Source organism: Oncorhynchus gorbuscha, linkage group LG06 (genome assembly GCF_021184085.1).
Source record: "Oncorhynchus gorbuscha isolate QuinsamMale2020 ecotype Even-year linkage group LG06, OgorEven_v1.0, whole genome shotgun sequence".
NCBI lineage: Eukaryota > Metazoa > Chordata > Actinopteri > Salmoniformes > Salmonidae > Oncorhynchus > Oncorhynchus gorbuscha.
This window is the reverse complement of record NC_060178.1, coordinates 76,785,343-76,804,230: the sequence shown is the minus strand read 5'-3', so window position 1 is coordinate 76,804,230 and position 18,888 is coordinate 76,785,343. Positions and strand designations below refer to the sequence as shown.

At 42.8% G+C, this 18,888-nt stretch overlaps 1 protein-coding gene across 5 annotated transcripts in view; it reads left to right on the top strand.

Moving 5' to 3' along the window:
- LOC124038346 (1-phosphatidylinositol 4,5-bisphosphate phosphodiesterase epsilon-1-like) overlaps nucleotides 1–18,888 on the top strand; it is a 47,639-nt gene that overhangs the window by 2,171 nt on the left and 26,580 nt on the right. For all 5 annotated transcript variants that reach the window (XR_006839346.1, XR_006839347.1, XR_006839345.1 and 2 more), the window contains exons 3-4: nucleotides 12,893–13,187; nucleotides 13,504–13,823. Coding sequence is in view for 2 of the 5 variants with exons in the window: in XM_046354118.1 (XP_046210074.1) it covers nucleotides 12,893–13,187; nucleotides 13,504–13,823 (615 nt within the window). In the remaining 3 variants the exon portion in view is untranslated. The remainder of the gene's footprint in view (nucleotides 1–12,892; nucleotides 13,188–13,503; nucleotides 13,824–18,888) is intronic.

The window sequence follows — 18,888 nt, the reverse complement described above, 5'->3', positions numbered from 1 at the left end:
GTTAGCTTTCATGGTTCCATTGAGCAAAACTGTGTTACTTTTAGTTTAAAATGTAAAAGCCCTAGACTGGACTCACTCACTCGCACGCACACACACACACACACACACACACACACACACACACACACACACACACACACACACACACACACACACACACACACACACACACACACACACACACACACACACACACACACACACACACACACACACACACACACACACACACACACACGGCGGGGCACAAAAAGGAAAAATGTGTGTGAAATCCCCTGCTACAGTATGTAATAGTTACTACACACAGTGCAGTGTGAGACAAATCTCCCGGAGCTGCAGGGGAAATGGGGGTTGGGGTAGCCGGGTAGGAGAGCAGAGGGGAGGGGTGGTTAAAAGTTAAGTAGAACACTAGAGGCCTGTATTATAGAAGGTGTGTCTCAAATAGCACCTTATTCCCTAAAGTGCATTACTTTTCAACAAAGCCTTATGGTGAAAGGTAGTGCACTATATAGGGAATAGGGTGCCATTTGAGATGTAGAAAGAGGGTCTGGGATTGCTTCTCTGCTCCAGTGGGTACACACCCAATGGAAAAGTTAGGCTACACCATTACATCACAATCACTTGGCAGATGGTTACAGTCTCAACCATGAGAAACAAATAAAGTCAGTGGAAAACAAAGCACACACAGTCCAGAGTTTGTTTTTAAGGTGTTGCCGAGTCAAAAACAACAAGCTTCAGGGGAAATGAAAGGAATAACTTACATACTTAGCCTACTTACTTACTGGTCCATAATTTGCTAATGGTTTGGCTGATAGACCCAGAGCAGGTCAAGATATTCATAACCTGTATGGAAAGAAGAACCTCTGAGATTAGGATGATTAGAGAAAACTGGTGATGGTGATGTTTGTGTTGACTTAGAATAAATATATTTTACCATAATGGAAATAAGCCTTTGGGTTATATTTTGTTTTCCCCCACAATAATTTTGTGTGTATGTAAAGTTAATACAAACAGGATGTGCATACAGTGGTCCCACACAATAAATAGTTTATGAGTACATTCATAAAGAGGGGGATGAGTGGCATAAACTCAGAGGGGTTATGGTGGTTTAAAGTGTCAATCTGGGATAGAAACTAACTGCAGACCTCATTCAGTACTAATTCTGCAGTGGCAATAGACTCGACCCTGACAGGAAACAATACCGTGGATTAGACTTCCACCTAGTGGTAAACTACATATTGGTCCATATTGAATCCTTGGAACAGAGAAGTGGCCAATCTGGAAAACACTGCTGTTTGCTCCAGTCAAAGCAATAACACTTCTGATTCAACTTAGCAATAACACTTCTGATTCAACTTAGCAATAACACTTCTGATTCAACTTAGCAATAACACTTCTGATTCAACTTAGCAATAACACTTCTGATTCAACTTAGCAATAACACTTCTGATTCAACTTAGCAATAACACTTCTGATTCAATTTAGCAATAACACTTCTGATTCAACTTAGCAATAACACTTCTGATTCAACTTAGCAATAACACTTCTGATTCAACTTAGCAATAACACTTCTGATTCAACTTAGCGATAAATAACAGTCTGCGTTAAATACTTTATTCCTTGAATTTGGGAAATTAACATTTCAATCTAATTCCAGTAAATGAATTGCACTTCTTTGAAAATAAATTATATGGCTGATTTCAATGGTTTCTTCATTTTTATTACCTGTGAACCTGCAACAAAGAAGCTCAGATGTGTGAGTGCCTTTTGCATTTTGATTTAACTGGCAGCCATGGAAATTGAATTAACTCCAACTCTTGTTGTACAAGAGGTATTTGTACCAGAGGAGGCTGGTGGGAGGAGCTATAGGAGGATTGGCTCATTATAATGGCTGGAATGGAATCAATGGAACGGAGTCAAGCGTGTGGTTTCCATATGTTTGATGTGTTTGGTATGGTTCCATTCCAGCCATTACAATGACCCTGCCTTCCTATAGCTCCTCCCACCAGCCTCCACTGATTAGTACTGAACCGCCATGGTCTCAGCAGAAAATAAGACTTTAGATCTGGTTAAGTTGTTTCTGTACAAAATAATGCCAGAATCTATGTCAGTAATCAGGTGATCAAAGTTAAAATATGTCATTTTAGGGTTGGCTGAACTCATAGAAAACACAACACTTGTTACATACTACTTTTAACTGTGGGTCAGGGTTAAGGACAATTCAGATAATTATTAGGGGAAATTCTGTGAAAGAAAACATTACCATTGAAAATAACAGCTAGGCAATTGAATAAACAATTGTGATTGGTAATTGTGTGTGCATGTGTGCATGTCCTCTGTGTGTCTTGAGTGCACTCACTGCCGACCAATGTGTTAAAATAAGGCTTTGTTTATATAGTAAAGAGATTTTCACCCATCACCCAAACTGCAGCCTTTCGTAGGATGGCTGTGTGGCAAAAAAACATTGCTGTCTTGGTTTTGAAATACATTGGGATCAAATGTATTTACAGTATGATATGAAAGATGTAAGCATATGTATATGAGCTGCAAACCTGGGATATCTATAGTTGTAACCAGGGCATTTTAGAAGTGGGGAGGACATAATCTTTTTATTTCTATATATATATTCTTTTTTAATCCTGTTGGATAAACACTCCAACCAGTCTACCATATTTCTCGGAAGCGTCTGCATGGTCCTAAAGTACACCGTGGCCTCGTTTTGTATCACATTCCAATGATAAAACTGGGGGGGACAAAAATGCCATTTCAGAATGTGGGAGGGACATGTTACTGTTAGCATTCTCAGTATCACTTAACATTAAACTGTTCTTGTGCCTGTGTAATAAAACTGTAATTACTTTTGGAGCAACATTTTATTAGCACGTTGTTACATAATACTTTGGTAATTGCATTTTATTGCATACAAATGAGCTGAGAGTTTTTGTAACTACTGTACACAAGAGGACGGGACTGTGCTTTATTCCACTTATGTTATAATTCATTATTTATGCAATTATAAAGCAATTTCCAAAGTCCTATAAAACAACAATGCTGCTATCAAAACTTGATGTTAAGTGTTACTGTATTACCTCATGTCTCACTAAGTGTTACTGTATTACCTCATGTCTCACTAAGTGTTACTGTATTACCTCATGTCTCACTAAGTGTTACTGTATTACCTCATGTCTCACTAAGTGTTACTGTATTACCTCATGTCTCACTAAGTGTTACTGTATTACCTCATGTCTCACTAAGTGTTACTGTATTACCTCATGTCTCACTAAGTGTTACTGTATTACCTCATGTCTCACTCATTGTGAAAATATACTTGTTAGTCATTTTGATGCTACAGAAGTGGTCTACTATAATGTTGAGGGGATTCCATGTCCCTTATGTATTTCATTCTAGAAAATAGGCTATATTAAGATTAATATCTAAGAGCCCTCCAAACCATGTGCTTATGATCATATGTTTAAACTAATCAAACTAAGTGTTGTAGTTTTTGGTTCTTCAAATATTTGGCAGCCATCAAATACATTTTTGTTTTCAAACAACTTGCATGTATTCAAATACCTTCAAATATTATTTGGTTTTCTGAGAGGTATTCAACATTTTCTGAGACCTTTATTTGAATATCAAAGAAAATAATTGCCTTTTAGTTGAAACTCCATATAAACTATATTTGACTACCTTGAGTATTTGAAAAGTTTGTATTTTCAAACAAAAAAAGGGAAGAACTATTTTCTTCCCAGATCTGATGAGCTGTGATAATTTTCTCCCTGTATAGTTTAGTTGAAGCCCACGGCATTGTCACGGCTGTCGTAAGAACGCGACCAAGGCGCAGCGGAGGTTGAGTTCCACATATTTAATTCAAAGAGAAACATAAACAAAACAAAATATATCAAATAAACAAACAACTAAACGTGACTACGTGGTGCACAAACACAAAACAATAACAATAACACACAGGTGGGAAAAATAGCTACTTGATCCCCAATTAGAAACAACAATTACCAGCTGCCCCTAATTGGGAATCATACAAAACACCAACATAGAAAATATAAACTAGAACACAACATAGAAATGTTAAACTAGAATATCCCCTAGTCACGCCCTGACCTACTACACCATAGAGAAACAAGGGCTCTCTATGGTCAGGGTGTGACAGGCATCTTGTATCAACTCCTGTCATCAGGGAGTTCTGACACCAAATCATTGCGAGAAAAAAAACATTGTATTGAAAAGACCTGGCTGTTTTTAATGCAAAACTGAGAAGTGTAATTAGTCTATGCTTCATATCTAACCATTTTGCCATAATGAGAGAGAGAGAGAGAGAGAGAGAGAGAGAGAGAGAGAGAGAGAGAGAGAGAGAGAGAGAGAGCTATTGAATGAACCCACAGTAGTTATTGGTAAATTACATCACAGTGGCTAATACTGGCTATGTAGTCACTGTAGTGGTTTACAGTAGGAGATGAGAGATGGTGATGTGTGTTTTATATATAAAGGTAATGTTATTTTCCTAATACCTCTTACTAATGTCCAGTCTCCCTAACCATATAAGGGGAGCTGTCCCAAAAACACACACACACTCTCTTCTCTCTCTCTCTCTCTCTCTCTCTCTCTCTCTCTCTCTCTCTCTCTCTCTCAGGTTTCAGACATGCTCTCCCTCGTCTGTCTCAAACATATCTGCCTCCTCTCTTCCTCTCTCTTCCACTACAAACTGGAACATACAGACATGACACGACTATTGTGGATTTACTGACTTTCACCAATTTTGGATGCTGTATCACATTAGGCATGATCTTCTAATGTAAGTCAGAATATATTTTTTCTTTCAGATGGTTAATTCAAAGAAAGCACTAGTACTTTACTAACATTTCTACCAAACCATGCATACTATAATCTTAGCTATTCATATCAGTGGGGATCGCTCAAATTAGAGTATGATTGTCTTTCTGATGGTAAATGTGGGTGCAATTTGTCGGTCTTCAGACGGCTGGAACGTAATCCGAGAACCTTGATACTGATCAACTGTAAAACCCTACCAGACATAGGCATAGTGTTGCTTATGACAGTTGCTCATGACAGTGTTGCAAGGGTTCCATACATGTTCTTCTCAACTATCATTTCACAGGGTTTCATTAGAAAACATACAGTACATGCATCCTTGTGACAAGAGCTGCAGTATTATAGGCTATCGAAGGCTCTATGGATGGCTGAAGTTTCAGTTTTAGTTGTATGTACAGGATACACATGGTATACACTGTCCAATGAAATGCTCACTTGCAGGTTCCTTATCGACAATGCAGAAACAATAAGAAATAATACAAGTTAAGAATCTGAACAAAGTTAATGGCTCAGTAGAATAGAATACAATTTTTTGCATAAGTATAATACAGGAAGGCACAATTTATAGTCCAATATTGACATGTGTTTTGGGGAAGGTGTGTGTGTGTGTGTGTGTATGAATATAGATCTGTATGGCTGTGTGCTGTGCGTGAGTGAGTGCATGTGTGCAGAGAGTCAGAGCAGGTGGTCAGTCCAGTTCAAGTGTTCAGCAGTCTGATGGCTTGTAAATAGAAACATTCTCTGAGCCTGTTGGTATCAGACCTAATGCTCTGATACCGTCTGCCCAATTGCAAGGTAGTGAATCAAATCAAAACCAAATTGTATTAGTCACGTGTCAAATACAACAGGTGTATTACAGTGAAATGCTTACTTACGAGCCCCTAACCAACAATGCAGTTTTAAAATGTATGGATAAGAATAAGAAATAAAGGTAACAAGTAATTAAAGAGCAGCAGTAAAATAACAGTAGCGAGACTATATACAGGGTGGTACCGGTACAGAGTTCATATGTACATGTAGGCAGAGTTATTAAAGTAACTATAGATAGATGACAACAGAGAGTAGTAGCAGTGTATTAGAGGTGAAGAGGGGGGGGGCATTGCAAATAGTCTGGGTGGCCATTTGATTAGGTGTTCGGGAGTCTTATGGCTTGGGGGTAGAAACTGTTTAGAAGCCTCTTGGACCTGGACTTGGCGCTCCGGTACCATTTGCCATGTGGTAGCAGAGAAAGCAGTATATGACTAAGGTGGCTGGAGTCTTTGAACAGCTCATGGCTGGGGTGTGTGGTGTCCTTGAGGATGCTGCAGGCCTTCCTCAGGCACAGTTTTGAGTAAATGTCCTGGATGGGTGGGGGCACCCGCTGAAGGGCCTTGCGGTTATGGACGGAGTAATTCCCACACCAGGCCGTGATGCAACCGGTCAGGACGCTCTCAATGCTGGAGCGGTAGTATTTGGAGAGGACCCAGGGTGACATGCAGTACTTCTTCAGCTAACTTAGGAAGTAAAGATGCTGCTGTGCCCTCTTGATAAGAGTGATGGTGTTGCTGGTCCATATCAAGTCCTCGGTGATGTGGACGCTAAGGAACTTAAAACCGCTCTCTCTACTGCAGTCCCATTGACGTGGATCAGTTCCATGCTGCTTCCTGAAGTCAACAATCAACTCCTTTGTTTTGCTGACGTTAAGGGAGAGGTTGTTGTCCTGGCACCACAATGCCATGTGAGCACATGAGGGAGTTAGTGTCATGCAAAGCCACTTAGCAAAGGGACACCCATGGGGGCCCCCTGTGTTAAGAGTCAGTGTGGAGGAGGTGTTGTTGCTAGTCCTGACAGCCCGTGGTCTGCCTGTCAGGACGTACAGGATCCAGTTGCAGAGGGTGGTGTCCAGACCCAGGGCTCTGAACTTGTTGTCGAGCTTGGAGGGAACAATAGTGTTGAATGCTTAACTGTAGTCAATGAACAGCATTCTCACATAGATGTTCCTCTTGTCCAGGTGCATTGAGGCTGTGTGAATAATGAAGGAAATGGCATCATCCATGGAGTGTTAGGGACATTTGAGTGGGTCCAGTGTGCCTGGCATGCAGGCCTTGATGTGGCCATGACCAGCATGATGACTTCATTATGACCGGGGTGAGTGCGACGGGGCAATAGTCATTTGGGCATGTTACCTTGTCTTACTTGGGGACTGGGATGATGGTGGTCTCCATGAATCATTTATCAAATGTAGTAGGGTGTTCCCTCTCATCCCTCTAGACTAAACATACAGTATGTGTTCTGTTTCATTTAAACAGACAGAAATGTATAAACTGACTACATGAGTTTAACTTTTAATATATGAAAGGTATTTGACTGACACTTAACATTAATGTAACATTTCTAAAGGGGTTGTAAAGAGTTTATCAGTAGTTTAAAGACAGGTGGTAATAAACAGTTATTACTATTTGAGAGAGAATGTTATTGGTTTAGACCTACAAATCATTGTACAAGTACTAGCAACAAGCTGGAATGGAAAGTAGGACTACAACTCACTTTCTTCTTTTAAATATTGAAACTTTACCAAATTGACAAAACCAAATATAATAACACTGTATATCTCAATAACCAAGGCTTTCTTCACCTGCTCGGATATGAAAGAAATGGACTGGCAGATGCAAATATTAAAGGCTTCTTCTAACATACAGCTCTCGCCTTCCTCATGATCAGGACATAATGAAGGGAGAGCGGATGAAGAGAGGACACCACTATAGACAATTGTGATGCACCCTATGATCACGTTGAAATCAGCCAAAATCCTGAGCTTTGAGAGAGAATGAAGAGATTTGACCACACAACTATTTGACAAATGAGGTCCATTGATGGCTATTCTCCCAGCGTCTGGGGAGGCCTCTGGTCCAGACCAGCTCATGCTGGGTCTTATTCATTATTCTCCCAACGTCTGGGGAGGCCTCTGGTCCAGCCCAGCTCATGCTGGGTCTTATTCATTATTCTCCCAACGTCTGGGGAGGCCTCTGGTCCAGCCCAGCTCATGCTGGGTCTTATTCAATACTCTCCCAACGTCTGGGGAGGTCCAGACCAGCTCATGCTGGGTCTTATTCATTATTCTCCCAACGTCTGGGGAGGCCTCTGGTCCAGCCCAGCTCATGCTGGGTCTTATTCAATACTCTCCCAACGTCTGGGGAGGCCTCTGGTCCAGCCCAGCTCATGCTGGGTCTTATTCATTATTCTCCCAGCGTCTGGGGAAGCCTCTGGTCCAGCCCAGCTCATGCTGGGTCTTATTCATTATCCTCCCAATGTCTGGGGAGGCCTCTGGTCCAGCCCAGCTCATGCTGGGTCTTATTCATTATCCTCCCAACGTCTGGGGAGGCCTCTGGTCCAGCCCAGCTCATGCTGGGTCTTATTCATTATTCTCCCAACATCTGGGGAGGCCTCTGGTCCAGCCCAGCTCATTCTGGGTCTTATTCATTATTCTCCCAATGTCTGGGGAGGCCTCTGGTCCAGCCCAGCTCATGCTGGGTCTTATTCATTATTCTCCCAACGTCTGGGGAGGCCTCTGGTCCAGCCCAGCTTAGGCTGGGTCTTTTTCATTATGGCAAAAATGTTTTTCGGAAAAAAATGTCTTACGGAAAACAAAAATAAGCTGTTCTTATTGGACATATCCAGGGAGCTGATAAACAACCAGAAATTACAATATATTTTTTGGTTCAAAGCTAAACTTAGATGTGTGTTTTTGGTTGTCGAGTCTATTAGACCATGGCCATTTCAAGCTTATCTTTAAAAAAAAGGTTATTTCAGAATATTTATGCAAATGTATTGGCTAAGTTATTGACCCCAATTTGTAGTATACCCCTCAGGTATAGTCCCTCCCTGTTTAAATCCGTTTTCTTACGTTTGGTGCCTAATGAACATGACCCAGAGTTTGATAAAGCATGTGGTCGTGGAGCCTGTGGAGCTGTGCAGGTATCAGACTGTCTAAACATGGCTGATTGATCCTTGATAAGGATGGAGGCCGGGCCAGGCCAGTCCGGGCAAGGGGACGTACACGTCCTGGAAAACAAAATATTTAGTCAGCCCTGACGCTCTCCAGACCTGAGATGCATGCCATAGAGAGCGCTGGAGGAAAGAGCAAGTCACTTGAGCATTCAGATGATACAGTCGGTATGCTAAACTAAATGATGCACAGCCTGGTCTCAGATCTGTTTGTGCTGTCTTGCCAACTCCTATGGCCGTTGGTCATTGGCAAGACAGCACAGACACAACTGGGAGTCTGGGACGAGGCAAAAATGTGCTAACTTTGTCAAAGGTAGACTGGAAATAGGACATCATCATACAGTGTTTCCCTTATATTCATTGCCCACTGCTGCAAAGAAATATGTCATTTTAAATATATATATATATTGCTGTCGATACGCGCTTTTAAATTAATAGTCCTTTGCTAAAAGACTGGAAGTCTATTGGAAGAGCTAGCATGTCATACCTGAGGGGTATACTACAAAGTGGGATCAATAACTTAGCCAATACATTTACATAAATATTCTGAAATAACCTTTCATTTTTTTTGCTAGTAGCAATGCACCCCACCCTTGTCACCACTGCTGAAAGAAATCCTCGGGGAAACACTGTCATCATACAATATGATTGATGCAACCGTTGGGTTACAGAAATCAACAACAGCACAATTCAAACCTGTCAATAATGATGCTATTGACTTTTACCAATGTAGCCATTTCTCAAGGCTTTTATATCTGTAAGCAAGAAGACAACCTGTTGTGTAAGATATCTGCACATAGATATAGAAGTATGGAGAATGGAAGACATTCTATAAGAATTAACATGTGTGTGTGTGTGTGTGTCTGGTGCATGCATACGTCTGTTCATTAATGTGTTCATTCATGTGTTGGAGAGAATAACATAATTTATGACTATGAGTTCCATACCCTTTAAAGGAACCGAAGGAGGATAAAGTGCTGTGAGGATGATGTGAATATAATTTCTGAATATTCGACTCCAGGGAGTAAATATTTGGTTTAGCTAAAGCACAATGTCTGTTAGGCTCTGCCAGCTGGATCTGCTTCCCTGAATTCTCTCTTTCCTCTCTCCCCATACTGACTAACAGCCAAAGGGGACTGGAGGGGGGGGGGCTGGATGTCCTGGGTCCTACAGAGGGTTGGTGGAGGTTTGGGGCTAGAGGTCCTCAGGATTGGTGGTTATGGTGGTGGTAGGGGGTTGCTCCCTGTCTCCTCTCTCTCTCCCAACACTGGGTAAAATACACAGTTTGCGAGGGGCTATGGTGTCGGGCACCCTCCAAGGGTGCTGACCTTCCCTCTCATCTTTCCACATACTGTCCAACAACCATCTCCCCAGGTTCAGAGGGTTTAGATAAGCAAAAAGGTGTGGGTCCGCACTCAAAAAGATGTCTCATAAAGCTTACTTCATTCTTTAATGTTTGTATTATTTTTACAGGATCAGAGGGTTTACCTACAGCCAGTGGTGTAAAGTACTTAAGTAAATACTTTAAAGTACTACTTAATCTGTACTTTACTTTACTATTTATATTTTAGACAATGATTTTTTTCACTACATTCCTTAAGAAAATAATGTACTTTTTACTCCATACATTTTCCCTGACACCTAAAAGTACTCGTTACATTTTGAATGCTTAGCAGGACTGGAAAATGGTCCAATTCGAACACTTATCAAGAGAACATGTTCATCCATACTGCCTCTGATCTGGCAGACTCACTAAATACAAATGCTTCTTTAGTAAATTATGTCTAAGTGTTGGAGTGTGCCCCTAGCTATCCGTAAATAAATAATAAATATAAAAATTGTGCCGTCTGGTTGGCTTAATGTAACAATGCTTAATGTAAGAAATTTGAAATTATTTATACTTTTAATTTTGATACTTAAGCTTCTTTTTTTTATTAAAAAAAAGAATTTTTGACTTTCACTAAAATAGTATTCATGTCTACTTGAGTCATTTTCTATTAAGGTATCTTTACTTTTACTGAAGTATGACAATTGGGTACTATTTCCACAATCTGCCTACAGCTAACATGCAACAATGCTACAATGTGAGAATTGAAATACTTACATGTCAGATGCACAGATCAGAAACTAAAGCAATACATTTCTACTACGGTCTCTCCATGTGGTCTGACCAAAATACCTGTTGCTTGATTAGGTTGGTTCACATCAATCAGGTTTTCCTATGTAGCTAAAGAGCTTAGTACTGTAGGTCCAAGAGCCGGGGACAAGGCAGAGAGGGGAGTGGGGGTTTAAAGGTGTTTGTGACACAATTGTTTACATTTACATTTACATTTAAGTCATTTAGCAGACGCTCTTATCCAGAGCGACTTACAAATTGGTGCATTCACCTTATGACATCCAGTGGAACAGTCACTTTACAATAGTGCATCTAAAACTTAAGGGGGGTGAGAGGGATTACTTATCCTATCCTAGGTATTCCTTAAAGAGGTGGGGTTTCAGGTGTCTCCGGAAGGTGGTGATTGACTCCGCTGTCCTGGCGTCGTGAGGGAGTTTGTTCCACCATTGGGGGGCCAGGGCAGCGAACAGTTTTGACTGGGCTGAGCGGGAGCTGTACTTCCTCAGTGGTAGAGAGGCGAGCAGGCCAGAGGTGGATGAACGCAGTGCCCTTGTTTGGGTGTAGGGCCTGATCAGAGCCTGGAGGTACTGAGGTGCCGTTCCCCTCACAGCTCCGTAGGCAAGCACCATGGTCTTGTAGCGGATGCGAGCTTCAACTGGAAGCCAGTGGAGAGAACGGAGGAGCGGGGTGACGTGAGAGAACTTGGGAAGGTTGAACACCAGACGGGCTGCGGCGTTCTGGATGAGTTGAAGGGGTTTAATGGCACAGGCAGGGAGCCCAGCCAACAGCGAGTTGCAGTAATCCAGACGGGAGATGACAAGTGCCTGGATTAGGACCTGCGCCGCTTCCTGTGTGAGGCAGGGTCGTACTCTGCGGATGTTGTAGAGCATGAACCTACAGGAACGGGCCACCGCCTTGATGTTGGTTGAGAACGACAGGGTGTTGTCCAGGATCACGCCAAGGTTCTTGGCGCTCTGGGAGGAGGACACAATGGAGTTGTCAACCGTGATGGCGAGATCATGGAACGGGCAGTCCTTCCCCGGGAGGAAGAGCAGCTCCGTCTTGCCGAGGTTCAGCTCAATTGTTATGGGGCTTTTGATGCACTGTCTTTAGATGTGTCACCTAGCAACAGAAGAGCCTCTTCCTCATAATGGCACTACTTTGTTGACTGAGAATCGTTGTTAATATCACAACCCTCACTTTCACACTATTTTAATGCTCAAACAAATGCATTCGACAAACAACAATGTATTGATATTAGACTAACTGCCAAGTTGCATTTCAGAAGCAGACAGACACTTCATATAGATTTTGTCAGGCTAAAATGGAATACAAATCATTTAATATGTACATGTAGGTAGGGGTAAAGTGACTATGCATAGATAATAAACAGCAAGTAGCAGCAGAGTAAAAAAAGGGGGGTCCAATGCAAATAGTACGGGTAACCATTTTTTAAAGTGTTCAGCAGTTTTGTGGTTTGGGGTTAAAAGCTGTTAAGTAGCCTTTTGGACCTAGATTTGGCGCTGAGGTATGGCTTGCAGTGCAGTAGCAGAGAGATCAGTCTATGACTAGGGTGGCTGGCGACTTTGACCATTTTTAGGGCCTTCATCTGACACCGCCTGGTATAGAGATCCAGGATGGCAGGAAGCTTGGCCGCAGTGATGAACTGGGCAATACGCACTACCTTCTGTAGCGCCTTGGGGTCGGATGCTGAGCAGTTGCCATACCAGACGATGATGCAGCCAGTCAGGATGCTCTCGATGGTGCAGCTGTAGAACTTTTTGAGGATCTGAGGACCCATTCCACATTTTTTCAGTGTGTTCAGTAGGTTTTTAACATTTAGGGACTACTATCTGAACTTGTCCAATGACAACAAAGATAATTGTTTTCCGTAGCAAAACGTTTTGCCTTGCTGAACACGACTATCTTCCTCTGTCTTCCCAGGCATGCCATGCTCTGAGTGCTGAAGTAAGGGTGGCCAGATCCGGAGAGCTACTCCTTTCTTCCAGGAAGCTGCTGTCGTCTGCCGAGAGGAGGGATCTGTGTCGTAGGAGGGCCACATTGCCATGGCCAGGAGGAGGAGGGGCGTCTAGCTACCGAGCAACCCTACAGAGGACTGACGTTTCTGCCTACATTTCAGGGACCCTCCTGGAAGTGGTTCTGTCCATCGGCAACAGGGGAGACAACGACTCTCCTCCCTGTATCACCACAAGTCCATTGGGCTGGGCTGTCCTGAAAGGTCCCATATCCAATATGAATCTTATGAAATTCAAGTTGATTAAACATTGAATCAAGTCAGCTTACATAATAAATTAAATGACATGTATATCAATCAAATGTGGTTAAAATACTACCTGACTTATCAGAGAGAAGGATGATCCATTCAGTTCTACAGGAAGTGTCTATGAGTAGGGGCTAGGGGACACATTGGAATTCAGAAACAATATGTACAGTATGTTCCTCCTGACTTAACTCCCTCTTGACTCACCCTCCCTCCCCTCCCTCCTCCTTCCTCCTTCACCCTCCCTATTTCCTATTTCCTCCCTCCCCCTCAGAGCGCCAGCTGCACTCCCCCATGGCGGGGTCCAGTGTGGTGCCGGCAGCTCCGCTGACAGAGGTCAACAAGGAGCTGTCTGACCTCTGTCCCCTGGTCAGTTTCCCGGAGGAGATGGCCTACGTCCTCATGGAGCAGGAGCTGCATCTATACAGCCGGATCTTACCCCTGGACTACCTCTGTTTCCTCACCCTCGACCTGGGGGGCCCTGATCAGCCACAGCCCCAGGGGCAGGCACACCAACCTGGACAACCCCATCTTATGGCTGGCTGCAGACGGCCCCACAATGCTGTAGAGGACCTGGTCACAAGATTCAATGAGGTGAGAGAGACATAACTCAGCAATACGGTGCATTAAAACTTAAAGCAGATTTACCTAGCTTGGTGGAGACCCTACTATAGGAACCTCAAGAGTTAACCAGTCCTGTGAATGGGTTAGGTGACTCAGGTGTCTATACTCCATCAGCAAAGTTTGATAAGGCGGAAGTTTATGAAGAAGGGCAACAAAAAGTGAGTAATGTAGAAATCTATGGTCTTTAGCGAAGTCCAGCCGACCTTCTGATACAGGATGCAGTGATGAGTATCAAAACTGTCACCTGTAACAAAATGAAGGGCACTATAGTAGATTGCATACAAAGGTTTAAGAGTAGTAGCAGCTGCACTTTGATAAATAATATAACTATAATCAAGAATAGATAAAAAGGTTGACTGAATAATCTGCTTCCTACTGCTCAGAGAAGGCATGATTTATTTCTGTAGAAACAGACTACTTTACATCTAAGACAACAGCACAAAGGGCAGGAAGGCAGAGACAACAATACATCACACACAACAATACATCATTGGACACATGGATATTAATTTGCTTAGGCCAACAAACCTTACATCTAAGCTAATTAACCAGCTCATTTATATGTTTTTTAAAATGTCAAATCCATATCAATCCAAATACCTAAGTATTTATATACGGGAACATGTTTGATTGGAGAACCATCTAATGAGTGAACATGTAGTTCATCTGAAATATTCTTACGAGAGTGTAAAAATAACATGTATTTCATTTTGCCTGAATTAAGCACAAGTTTTAAATTATCAAGGGATTCCTGCATAGATATAAAATCTGACTGTAGTTTTGACACAGCCAGAATAACATTCGGGGCAATAACATACATAATAATATAATCCGTAAATAGATGGAGTTGACTTTTTTACAGATTGACCATTGGATTTTATCACCTCCACCCTACCATATCACCTCCACCCTACCATATCACCTCCACCCTCCACCTCCACCCTACCATATCACCTCCACCCTACCTGACACCCTAGACCCACTCCAATTTGCTTACCGCCCAAATAGGTCCACAGACGATGCAATCTCAACCACACTGCACACTGCCCTAACCCATCTGGACAAGAGGAATACCTATGTGAGAATGCTGTTCATCGACTACAGCTCGGCATTCAACACCATAGTTCCCTCCAAGCTCGTCATCAAGCTCGAGACCCTGGGTCTCGACCCAACCCTGTGCAACTAGGTACTGGACTTCCTGACGGGCCGCCCCCAGGTGGTGAGGGTAGGCAACAACATCTCCTCCCCGCTGATCCTCAACACTGGGGCCCCACAAGGGTGCATTCTGAGCCCTCTCCTGTACTCCCTGTTCACCCACGACTGCGTGGCCACGCACGCCTCCAACTCAATCATCAAGTTTGCGGACGACACGACAGTGGTAGGCTTGATTACCAACAACGACGAGACGGCCTACAGGGAGGAGGTGAGGGCCCTCGGAGTGTGGTGTCAGGAAAATAACCTCACACTCAACGTCAACAAAACTAAGGAGATGATTGTGGACTTCAGGAAACAGCAGAGGGAACACCCCCCCATCCACATCGATGGAACAGTAGTGGAGAGGGTAGCAAGTTTTAAGTTCCTCGGCATACACATCACAGACAAACTGAATTGGTCCACTCACACAGACAGCATCATGAAGAAGGCGCAGCAGCGCCTCTTCAACCTCAGGAGGCTGAAGAAATTTGGCTTGTCACCAAAAGCACTCACAAACTTCTACAGATGCACAATCGAGAGCATCCTGGCGGGCTGTATCACCGCCTGGTACGGCAACTGCTCCACCCTCAACCGTAAGGCTCTCCAGAGGGTAGTGAGGTCTGCACAACGCATCACCGGGGGCAAACTACCTGCCCTCCAGGACACCTAAACCACCCAATGTTACAGGAAGGCCATAAAGATCATCAAGGACATCAACCACCCGAGCCACTGCCTGTTCACCCCACTATCATCCAGAAGGCGAGGTCAGTACAGGTGCATCAAAGCTGGGACCGAGAGACTGAAAAACAGCTTCTATCTCAAGGCCATCAGACTGTTAAACAGCCACCACTAACATTGAGTGGCTGCTGCCAACACACTGACACTGACTCAACTCCAGCCACTTTAATAATGGGAATTGATGGGAAATGATGTAAATATATCACTAGCCACTTTAAACAATGCTACCTTATATAATGTTACTTACCCTACATTATTCATCTCATATGCATACGTATATACTGTACTCTATATCATCGACCGCATCCTTATGTAATACATGTATCACTAGCCACTTTAACTATGCCACTTTGTTTACATACTCATCTCATATGTATATACTGTACTCGATACCATCTACTGTATCTTGCCTATGCTGCTCTGTACCATCACTCATTCATATATCCTTATGTACATATTCTTTATCCCCTTACACTGTGTATAAGACAGTAGTTTTGGAATTGTTAGTTAGATTACTTGTTGGTTATTACTGCATTGTCAGAACTAGAAGCACAATCATTTTTCATCGCATTAACATCTGCTAACCATGTGTATGTGACAAATAAAATTTGATTTGAAGTAGTGAAGAGAACAGGTCCCAAAATCGACCCATGTGGTATGACCACGGTGGTAATTCAAGAAATCCAGACTTAACCCTATCAACCACGATGGCCTGAGTTCTGTCACTAAGATAATCATGAAACCATGAGCAGGCTGTCACGTTGGTATGAAGGATCAGGAGACAGGCGCAGGAATGTGTAATCGTTTTTTAAATTAAGCCCGAAATTACGGCGTGCCGCGTAATGGCACGGGGACAAAGACCAAACAATAACACAGGGTTGAAACCCAAACAAAATAGCGAGGAGTACCTTGAGGAAATAAGACACGCGCACAATGATTAACCCCTGGGGCGAGACCCGTAATCAACTGCACAATGATTAACCCACGGGGCGAGACCCGTAATCAACTGCACAATGATTAACCCATGGGGCGAGACCCGTAATCAACTGCACAATGATTAACCCATGGGGCGAGACCCGTAATCAACTGCACAATGATTAACCCATGGGGCGAGACCCGTAATCAACTGCACAATGATTAACCCCTGGGGCGAGACCCGTAATCAACTGCACAATGATTAACCCATGGGGCGAGACCCGTAATCAACTGCACAATGATTAACCCACGGGGCGAGACCCGTAATCAACTGCACAATGATTAACCCATGGGGCGAGACCCGTAATCAACTGCACAATGATTAACCCATGGGGCGAGACCCGTAATCAACTGCACAATGATTAACCCATGGGGCGAGACCCGTAATCAACTGCACAATGATTAACCCATGGGGCGAGACCCGTAATCAACTGCACAATGATTAACCCATGGGGCGAGACCCGTAATCAACTGCACAATGATTAACCCATGGGGCGAGACCCGTAATCAACTGCACAATGATTAACCCACGGGGCGAGACCCGTAATCAACTGCACAATGATTAACCCATGGGGCGAGACCCGTAATCAACTGCACAATGATTAACCCACGGGGCGAGACCCGTAATCAACTGCACAATGATTAACCCATGGGGCGAGACCCGTAATCAACTGCACAATCCACAAGGGCACGAAAGCCTAAAACACACAGCACAGGTACACACACACCAACGGACATAGTAACAATAACCGACACCACCACGGTGAACAAAGGGCACATATATACAAATACAATCCGTGGGAAAAGGGACCAGGTGTGCACAGTGAAAGTTCCAGAGGGATCCGTGACACAGGCGTCAGAGCTCAGGCCTATGGAGGACAACTTATTCAATAAGTTCAATAAAAAACACAATAAATGTTCAAAGAACTTTCTAAGAATATTATTTACAAACATATACATTCCGTTCTCACCATAAACTCTCTATCCTCTATCTTGCTAAGTGTGTTCAGGTTTGTTGGCCTAAGCAAATTAATATCCATGTGTCCTATGATGTATTGTTGTGTGTGATGTATTGTCTCTGCCTTCTTGCCCTTTGTGCTGTTGTCTGTGCCCAATAATGTTTGTACCCTGTTTTGTGCTGCTACCATGTTGTGATGCTGCCATGTTGTGTTGCTACCATGTTGTTGTCATGTTGTGTTGCTACCATGCTGTGTTGTAATGTGTTGCTGCCATGCTATGTTATCATCTTAGGTCTCTCTTTAAGTAATGTTGTGTTGTCTCTCTTGCCGTGATGTGTGTTTTGTCCTATGTTTGTATTTTATTTTTAATCCCAGCCCCCATCCCGGCAGGAGGTCTTTTGTCTTTTGGTAGGCCATCATTGTAAATAATAATTTGCTCTTAACTGACTTGCGTAGTTAAATAAAGGTGAAATAAAATGTAAAAAATGTTATATCTGTGCTTGGAGTTCAAAACCATTAACCTAAGCTAGCAGTGTAATATATAGCAGAACATGATTAAAAAAACAATCATAAACCGTTCTCATAATATTAATAAAACCTCCCAGGAAGACTTTCAGGGAACCATAGTAAAATGTTCTCAGAACCTCCCTTCACCACTGACGTTCCCAGAACAGACTACATTTTTACTTCCATTTTAAGAATGTAAAAAAAATGGCTCAATTTTACAGGTCAGGAAACTTATGGCTTCGTTCCCAGAACCAATGGGTAACCAAAAACGTACGTTCCCACAACTTCAAAGGAACCAAATGTGCTACCTGGGAACTAACCTGCTGTGTCTCAGCTTCTTTCCAAGCTGTTTAAAGGCACAGTCAATTTAATGTATGTAAACCTCTGACCCACTGGAATTGTGATACAGTGAATTATAAGTGAAATAATCTTGTTGGAAAAATTACTTGTGCCATACACAAAGTAGATGTCCTAACGGACCTGCCAAAACTATAGTTTGATAACAAGAAATTTATGGAGTGGTTGAAAAACAAGTTTTAATGACTCCAATCTAAGTGTATGTAAACTTCCGACTTCAACTGTATGTATAGTATGTGCACAGACTTTTCAGAAATGGCGCATACAGAAATTGAGCAAGAAATATATGCAAAGGTTTTAAATGA